This window comes from Panthera tigris, chromosome A1, assembly GCF_018350195.1.
Source record: "Panthera tigris isolate Pti1 chromosome A1, P.tigris_Pti1_mat1.1, whole genome shotgun sequence".
NCBI lineage: Eukaryota > Metazoa > Chordata > Mammalia > Carnivora > Felidae > Panthera > Panthera tigris.
Window position 1 is genome coordinate 194,853,534 of NC_056660.1, and position 9,680 is coordinate 194,863,213.

Sequence of the window (9,680 nt, forward strand, 5' to 3'; positions counted from 1 at the left end):
CAGTCCTGCCCCTCACCTACCAGAACACCCTGGGCGAGGCTGGCCCTTCTGTGAGCCTCAGTTTCCTCACCTGTCAAATGGAACACTTCATCTCAGCTCCAGCTGCCTGGAGAAATGTGGGAGGGAACGAGAGCGGATATGAACTGGATTTATAAACTCCAAATGCCGAGTTAGAGAAGCAGAGTGGGCTGGGCCTAGGTAGAAACCAAACAGCAGGCGCCCAAAGCACTCCCTCCAATTCTTTTTCCATCCTTCTGCTCCCTCCCACCCTCCCCAGCTAGGGTGGCCCCATGGAGGAAGCACCACAGTAGGCTCAGCTGCTGCAGAAAGGCCTTTACTGGGAACACAGGGGTGAGTCTAATACCAAGAGCCAGGGTGAGGGGAGAGGGCACATCCTGCAGAAAAGCAGGGGTGGCATCCCTGCCCGGGGGCCTCAGCCTGAATGCACTAAGGGCTGGCCCTTCAGACAGGCTCAGGGGAGGTCCGCCCACAAGGGCTTCGGGCCCCTCCTTCATGGAGACACCATCCCTGACACGGGGACGTGGCCCTTGCTCTCACGTCTGCCTCGGCTGCTCTCAGGGAGCACCGTGGGGTGGGGGAGGGGGCTTGGGAGGGCCCCTCAGGAAGGAGCGAGACTGCATGATGGAGAGGGGGAAGATTGGGCAGTGTGGTAGACCCAGAAACTTCTGGGCACTTCAGTGGTGGGGCAGTGTGGTAGACCCAGAAACTTCTGGGCACTTCAGTGGTGAGGTTTGGAGGCAGTGGGAGATGCCGGCCCCAAGGTTGAGGTCCGGGTCAGAGCAGAACAGTTGGATCTGGAGCTGGTTTTAACTTGGGCTCCACTGAAAGTGAATGGCTGTCACTGGAACAGACAACTGGAGAGAAAGGGGAGTTCTCCAGCACTCTCCATAACACACAGTTGTGGGCACACAAACGGTTCACATCCCCCATATTTGTGCAGGTAGACAGCGGTGGCTGTACCCATGCACACGCACGGTCACACACACCTGGAGGCACGTGTGCAGACACCCACATGCGCAGCAGTACAGACGACAATCGTACGTGCACGTTTGGGTCAGGTCGGGGCCTTGTATATTAGTAAGGGGTCTGTGGCGGGAGTGTGTTGTGTTTAGAGAAATGGGTTCCTTCCTGAACAGAGTCCCTCCCCAGCCCCTGCATGGTGGACACGGGGTGGGGCAGGCCTGATTTACTTCCCATTGACTGTCAGGGCCGCCTGCCGCCTCATGTAGGCCAGGATGTCCATCTTGACGGTGCTGACCGTGGTCCGGTGGTACCAGCGCATGAGGGGCACGCCATCTGGCCCCACCAGGAACTTCTCAAAGTTCCAGCGGATGTCATGGACCTTCATGGGTTCCCAGAAGAGGCGGTTAGGTGAGCCCAGGAGCTCCGAGGTGGGTGGGCAGGAGTTCTGCAGCAGGGATGAGACTGGTGTCAACCCTACGTGGGGCCCTCCCCACCTCCCGCCCTGGGCCTTCCTGGCAGGTAGGGGAACAGCCTGGCACTGCGAAAAGAATACCAGTTTGGGAGATGAAAGTGGGGTCCCGGGACCAGCAGTGGCTTTAGCAGGTTGTGAGACTCTTAGCCAATCACTTGTGGGGCCCTGCTTGGGCCTTATCTACAAGATGGGCTGTTGAGAGCCTAGTGTCTACAGAGTCTTATGGTTGCAAGGATAGATGCCAAGAAACTCCCCCAGAACCCAGAAGCAGGGGAGGGTGGCCCAGGCCTTGTCTCTGCATGGGCGGGAACAGGAGTGGCTGCAGCCCTGTTCAGAGCCGGTGTCAGCCGGGCTGAGAGACGCCCGCAGAGGTGACTATACACTCACCTTCAGGAACGTGTAGAACTTCTGCTCTTTCTCCCCGTTCACATCCCCTTTCTCAAAGAGTTGGAAATTGGGGACGAAGCCCCCACCTGGTCGGACATGCCTACAAAGAATATTCTTATGTGGGTCCCAAGGAGATGGGCACGGGCCCAGAAATGACAAGGAAGGGACTGAACAGGGAGGGGGTGTTGGGAATCTGGATTTTATTCCACACCAGGCAGCTGGAGCTGATATTGAATGGGCATAGGCATAGTGTGGGTCTGCAAGCTTCTTTTTCCAGTTTGGTACCTTCTCAGTAACCCTGTCCCCTGCCTACACTCCTCCCCCACCCACCCCTGCCATCCCATCGTGCACTCACATGCAGTCATCCCTGTCCCTGACCCCTTTTCTGTTCATTTCAATGAAGGGGAGCATCGTTCTTGGTGGCTAAGTATCTGTCATGAGTAGGGGCCAATGCAAGAGATGCCCTGTGCTTAGGCGGAGGCACAGGGCGGGGCTGTGCTTTCTCAGAGGAGCTTTCTCGGGACACGAAGCAAGCACTCACTTGAGGCTGGGTAGGATTTCCGAGTTCTCTCCTGGTTCCTGTTTTCCAAATTGGTTGCAGGGGAAGCCCAGAATGACCAGCCCAAATGGTGCAAGCTCTTCCTGTAGTGCATTCAGTTCTGGGCCAGGGAAAAAGAGGGCAGAGGTGAAGGTAGTCTATCAAAGAGCCCCGCGTCATCCGTACCACTCCTCCTGCTCTCCCATTGGATAGCTGAAATCATTGAGGCCTGACAGGGGAAGGGCCTTGCCCAAGATCGCCCAGGGAGTGTGGCACCGCTGGGATGCGAGTCCCATCCTCCTGACTCCAGTCTGGTTGGGTTGGAGGTCTGGGGAGAAGTGAGAGCAATACTCTTCCTCAAATCAGTAGTCAGTCACCTGCCCACTGCCACTGGGCCAGTAAGCCAAGGGCTCCTGCCAGACTGTCGGGATTGAGTTGCCTAGACCAAGAGCCATACATCCCTGGGCAGAAGACAGGACTTCCTGGGGAGGGGGTGGGAGGTGGGCGGGGCCATCACCACTCTCCCATACTTCCCCAGCTTGGGAATCAAAGGGAGGCCCTGGCCCAGCACCCTAGTCCCCTCGGTGCACCTGGTGCACCTGGCCTCTCGTGCAGTTGCCAGCACCCAGCCCATCTGTTGCACAAACACTCTGCTCTCTTCCAAGAGCTATACAGAAGCATTCTAGCCAGAGCACCCAGTGCCCACTGGGCCATCCGGCCTGCGTCATTCCACATCCAGGAATTTGCCTGAGTCTGGCAGGCAGACATTCAGGGTCAGGTTGCCCTTGCTTCCCCCAGCCCCATCAGCAGACTGTGCTCAGCCCCAGAGCATTTTCCTGTGGGTGCCGTCAGATGCCTTTGGCCTGCCTGTTCCCCCAGGTTGTTGACCCTTAGCCCTAGCTGAGAAGAAAGGAGGGAGGATACGAGGATCATGAAATCTCGGTGAAACACCCAATACAGCCACTGACACACAACTGGGGACCTCAGCCCAACTGTCTGCTTTCCAGATAGGGGCCAAGAGAAGCACCAGGGCAGATGGGAAATTCAGGATAAAGCTACCATTTCTTACTCTAGTGAAAGGACACTCCAGGTACAAAACAAGTCTCTTCCCTCTCTCTGCTTTCAGGGCAGTTGAGGTACCCAGGGAGGAAGGATAACTGGGAATGTTCTAGAACACGTCTGAAGGTGATCAGACCTTGGGCTTACATAATCTTCACAAAAACACGGAACACAGGGGCGCCTCTGTGGCTCCGTCGGTTAAGTGTCCGACTGCAGCTCAGGTCATGATCTCACGGTTCGTGAGTTTGAGCCCCGCATCAGACTCTGTGCTGACAGCTCAGAGCTTGCGGCCTGCTTCGGGTTCTGTGTTTCCCTTTCTCTCTGCCCCTCCCCCACTCATGCTCTGGCTCTCTCTGGCTCTCAAAAGTAAATAAAAACATTAAAAAAAAAAAAAAAACCCATGGAACACAGTAGAACTGGGATACACGGTTTGGCATTTCGTGATCAGTCACCCCTCTCCCCTTGCGTCAAAAACGCTCCTGTGATTGAAATGTGCCCAACTGGCAGAAACAGTCCCAGAGCAGAGAGGGAAAGTGGGCTCTTACCAACGTACTGGCCTGTTAGGCCTCAGTAGCTGGCCACGTTGACAAACAGGATGTATTTGCCAGCATACTGCTTAAAAGGGATGTACTCCTCCCCATCGATGGTCAGGGCTCCGTACTCATAGATAGTGCCGCTCCCGCCAGCGTGGCAGTCCGTCTGAAACACAGGAAGACCGGCACCAGGGAGCAGTTAGAGCTGGAAGGGAACCTGGCATCTCCGTTTTCAAGACAATAAAAGATACCAGTAAGGGGGAGTGACTTTCCCAAGACCACTCCAGAGTGGACCAGAACCGAGCTCTAATTCCTTATGCAAAGGGATGATTACGAAAGCACTTAATCGTCTGGTGAGCGTATGGAAACCCGGAGAATGATTTACGGTGACCATTACTTCCACTTCACATGCCAATTTGTGAACATTTGCCAGGCTTGGAGGGAGACCATGCTGGTGCTGGAGGTTGCATTTCTGGGTGCTGATGGAGACTCCTGGCATGGCCAGTGCAACCAGCCAGGCAAGTGATGATGTGGGCCTGAATGACAGCATTGTGGAAGAGGGACTGGACAGAAAGGAGGAAGTGGCAGTGTAGAAAGGGGTGATTCGGAGGTTCCAAATCCGGAGGGCTGGAAAGCCGAGGCTGTTGCTATAAAACAGGGAAGCAGGAGGAACCAGGAAGGGGAAAGGCCTGCTGAGAGGATTTGGCACCACGGCAAGGGGAAAGCCTGGCATGTATGAGACGTTTCCTGCGAGTGTGCAGCTGAGACGACTGTTATGCCTCCCTCTTTGCTGCCCTACCCCCAGTCAACCTCCAGAACAAGTAGCCAACAATGGACTCGGAGGTGGGGGACCTGGGGTCCTCGTCCAGCTCTGCCACTGACACTTTGTGTGGTCTGGTGCTAGCCCTTTCTCTGGGCTGGGTCTCAGTTTCCTCTTTCATAAGATGAGAACCTCGAACTGGACCAGCTTTGCTCAACCCTGCTGACTTGTCAGCGTCACTATCAGGAGAGGAGGAGTGGGATCCCTGCCAACCAGCACGACATTGCATCAGACCCTTCTCTGTGCCCGCCCTGGCTCTGGTACAGACTACAAAAATCTGGGTCTGCTCTCGAAAGGGTGACTCGGCATCAATAACACAATCAGCAGAGGCGCTGGTCATGATGGGAAAGGAAAATGTTGCCACCACTGTAGCAGGAAATCTCTGGCCCTAATGTCATAGGAGAGGGGTCGCAAGACAATAAAACAAATCAAATGCAAACCACCATTATAGACCAGGAGAGACAGAGACAGGTGTTGGAGTTACAGAAGCAAATCCACACCCTCTCCTCCCCATCAACCAAGAAGACTTCCTGTAGGCGAGGTACCTGGGCCCAGTTGGGCAAAGGGAGTCATCTGGCTTAGCAGGGTGTGGCCCCAGGACAGTACAGAAAAGCCACCCTCTGTCTGGAAGATGCCGCAGGCCTGCTGAGCCAGATGAGGCAGGGCTCCCTCCAACAAGCCAATCCGAGAGCTGCAAACTCTCTTCTTGGCTTCGATGCAAATTCCCTGCTTTCCATGAGGCTGTTATTCCATGCCCTGTGATTTCTGGTGGGTGCTGGAGGCAGGCCTGAGAACTAAGCTCAACATTCCTCTAGCCCTTGGGCCTCCTTGGCCCCAGTTGGGTGGGTTCCACCACAAAATACAGACAAACAGGACACAACAAACATAGCCCAGCTGACCACAGAGGTCTAGCAGCCAGAAGGAAAGGCCTCCCTACACGTCTCTCCAGCCTCTCCAGCTCTTCCAAAACTCCACCCTAATCCAAAAACAAATTCTGGGAAATGGAGAGAACAAAAGCCAAGAGGTTGTCTAAATAATGGAAGCTTGTAAACAACAGGAGGATCAGCTTCTGGGCACAGCTTTGGGCTGGGGGTGGGGCAAGGGGAACCTCTTCTCACTAGGTTTTAGACGTGGCTGGCTCTGGGGCCCCGGGGCAAGTGAGCCAATTTTACTCTCCAAGCCTCAGTCAGCTGACAGGGGAGGATATTACCACCCACCTCCCAAAATGGCTGTAAGAATCTATAGGCAGATCAAAGAAGTCTGGAAGACCTCTTGGAGAGAAATCCCCACGTCGAGGGATGGATACTGATTATTCTGCCTGAGGCTAGGGTAAAGGGCCCTAATGTCCCCACATTATTGTGAAGAGGACTTTGATGTTCCCCAGCCAGTGTAAAGAAGATGATGCACTGTGCAAGGTGTCTCCAGGAGAAGGGATGATGACAAAGCCTCTGAGCTTTCTAGTGGGGACAGTGAGGCCGGGGTTGTGGATTCAGACTGATGGGGGTCAGAGGGTGGCCTATGGTGGCGGAAGCCATGGCCTGTACTCACCACTGAGCACTGCTACCCAGTCCTTACGCGAGCTGTGAGCCTCCTTCCCTCCTCTGGGCCCAGGAATGCCAGAGCCCTGCACCTTAAACAGGGAGGCCAAAGGAGATGGTGGGGAGAGGCAGCTCAAGTGCCTCAGGCCTGCCACAGTTGGATGAGACAGGAGAGTGCTGGTGACTTGGGAGCTGGAGGGGGTCTCAGCCAGGACCCCGGCGGCTTGGGCTGCTGGTCTTGGATCTTTCTCCTCTTCCATCTACCACTCCCATCGATGTGATGGTATGAAAGGAGACCTGGCCTGGGGGCAGGAGACCTGAGTTCTGGGCCTGGCCAGGACTCCTGTAACCACTCCTTTCCCTTCTGTGGGGCTCTGGCTCCTCGCCTGTCAGATAGGCTCAGATTCAGTGCTGTCTTAAGGGCTCTTCAGTTCTGTCAGCCTGTGGTTCCATGATTCTCTCTGCCTGCTTTAGTCACCTAGAAACCAGCGGTTACTAGGATCCTATGCACGTCAGCAGCTGTTACCCTTCTTCAGCTTCTGCAAAGTCCTTCTGCACAGCAAGTACAGAGAGCCTGGGTGGCTTTAAGCTGGACTGGAGAGGGGACACAGCAAGGAAAGGAGGATTCCTTTTGTTATCCAAGCTCCTCCCTTTGAACTGGGAGGAGGCAGCCAACCCTTTGAGACTGTCACCTACTGTCTATCCCATTCCTCACAGGCCCCCCATCCTATCCCTTGGCCCTGGAGTTGGGGGGTAAGGTAGGTGGTTGAGTCTTAGAATCCAGCGCTATGACATTTCGACTCTCTAAGGGCCTGGGTGGAGAGATGCACATACCCAGCCTGTTAGCCAACAGGTCCTAGCTGGTTTGTATCTGATAGGATCATACCTCACCCTAAGACTTCTCTAGACCATACCCATCCTGTTCTCTCTGAATCCATCAATTCCTCCCCAGACAACACATGGCTATGATGAGTTATTCAGTTATTCACGGGGTCCACATTCTTACCCCCGGCCTTCTTGAGTCAGGGCCCAATCTTCTCTTCTCTGGCTCTCCCCAAACAGGGTAAAGGACTGACTCCATGGTGCTGGGCTGCCTCCCCTACCTCTACCCCACACCACCATCTTGAAACTCAGTCCCATCTCTGCCCTAGAAAATGAGTTGGGGATAATGAACAGGGCTGGATACAAAGGAGGAGGCATGGAAGAGGTGGCTTCATGGCCATCCAATTTCTATGCTTACTCCAAAGAGAAACAGACTGAATAGGATTTAGCTGAGGACAGGACAGGGGGATAGAAACATACAGAAGGAACCCTGTGCTTGGAAAGGGCTAACTGAATAGTGAATAGAACTTTGGAAATAGAATTATGAACTCCTAAGATATTAAAATAAAAACCCAGAAGATTTTAGAAACACAGAAGCTCAAAGCTTCTCTTGAGCTTACACAAGCATGTGGGGGGTGTGTGTGTGTGTGTGTGATGTGTGTTGGGAGGGTGGAGAGAAAAATCTCTCTGTTTGGGTTTATCCCTTTGCCTGGTTTCAGCTTCCCACCCTGGAAGAGATCTACTGGGCCCACCTTGGCATACGCTGTCCAAAGACATAAGGACGCTGGGTCACCCCACTCCTGGCCTCAGCATCCCCACCCTACAAGGCTTTGCTCAGGCCATTATGGGCAGTGGGTGTGGGTAGTGAGGCTGCCCCAGAACTCTGCCCAGACCTTCAAGGATTGTAGATTTTGCAGCTTCTCCAAGCATCCTCTCTGAAACCATCAGCTTCATTGTGCCCCTGACCACCCCCACACCCGTCCCCACCGATGGAGAAACTGAGGCCCAGAAAGGATTGAAGATGTAGCCAGAGTGCTGAGTGGTGTCACAGATCTCTACGCCTTCTACCGACGCCCTGGAATCCAAGTGGGCATTTCTACCTGCGTTAATTCTTGAGCTAGAAGAGCCCCCACCACAGTTCTTTGAGACGGGAACTACCCAGCTCCTTCCCTTTCTCCTAGCCTGTCAGTCACCCCGGGAACCTCCGCAGCCAACCCAGACCCCGGGTCTCTGCGCCCCCACCCCCTTCAGGCCCGACTGGAAGGGAGTAGCTGAAGACAGTCGTGTCATGCATGTAGCAAGGCGACTCTGAGGCAGCTGTGGGGCAGAAGGGGTCAACTCAGCGAGAATGCCCCTCCTCCCTATACATTCTGCCCACCGGGGGCACCCAGATCACCCATAGATGGAGCTGTGAAGACCCGCTCTCCGGGTGGGGGTCCCGGCGGCGGAGAGGGAGGAACCGGAGTTAAGGGTCCTCGCACTAGGTGTTGCCCTTCTGGAGGGGAGCCTGGGAAGAGGGGTGCCTCGCCACCGAGAAATGGACACCTGGGGGCTCTGCTCGTCCCGCCAGGTCCCCACCCCGGAGGCTCACTCACCTTGGACTTCTCCTGCCCCCGGCTCGGCGGGACGAAGCCAGCCAGGAGCAGGGAGAGAAGACAGGACGCCCGCAACAGGCGGGCCATGGCGGGCTGGGGGCGCGTCTCGGGCTCGCCTGAGACGCGGTCTGATCCCGGGCCACCGCCGTCTGAGGTGTCCGACGCTCCCAGCCACCTTTCAAGCCCTCAGCGATGACCAATCCGCGGCAGGGCCGGAGTCCCTGTAGCCAATCGCAGGGCGACTGGCACTTCGGGGGCGGGCACTCCTTCTCCTCCCCAGGCTCCGGGCGACAGTGACATAAGCAAGTCTGGGCAGAGATGGGAGCTGGTCCTGGTGAACCCATGGGGCGGCCCCCTCTTCTTTCGGCTCTAAAGTGCAGGAGGAGGCAGGCACAATATCCTCCAGCACAACCAGGGGAAAGGGCTTTAAATAGCACCGAGGAACTAATGCAAGGCTCAATCCTAGGAAGCATTTCTTAGCCCTAGGTTTTAAAACACTCGCGGTGTGCCCTCTCTCCTCTTTCCTCCATTCCAGTTGAAGGGATGTTGAGGATTAAAAATGTCTGCAAGATCTGACGTGAGCCTTCAGGAACATTTGCTCCGTGCAGGTTCAGTGCTTAAGAAGCAAACAGTGGGTGCCCACGGATTTTGCAGGAGGTACACTGGGGTACCTCAACTGATGTGGGAGCAGAAAGTACCTTAGCTCACTGTGTAGTCTTGAATGTGTTGCTTTCCCCCTCTGGGTCTTGGTTTACCCAACTGTGTAATGATGGGACTAGTTGTTGACCTCCTGAAGACCTTCTGGTTCTAAAATAAGTGACAGACCTAGAACAGAAGTTCCCGGAGAGCAGAGACCAAAACCACCACCTGGAACGGGGCCCAGAACACAGGTGCTTAATATTTGTTGCATTAATCAATCAAATAATTCATTT

The 9,680-nt window shown here is 55.0% G+C and overlaps 1 protein-coding gene across 1 annotated transcript; it reads right to left on the reverse strand.

Moving 5' to 3' along the window:
- Positions 1-318: 318 nt before the first annotated feature.
- Positions 319-8,915, reverse strand: GPX3 (glutathione peroxidase 3). Its single transcript, XM_007093409.3, has 5 exons — positions 8,749-8,915; positions 3,986-4,139; positions 2,385-2,502; positions 1,844-1,943; positions 319-1,429 (listed from the first exon to the last, which is right to left on the reverse strand). The coding sequence occupies exons 1-5, from the start codon at positions 8,833-8,835 to the stop codon at positions 1,208-1,210; spliced, it is 681 nt and encodes a 226-aa protein (XP_007093471.2). The 5' UTR covers positions 8,836-8,915; the 3' UTR covers positions 319-1,207.
- Positions 8,916-9,680: the final 765 nt, after the last annotated feature.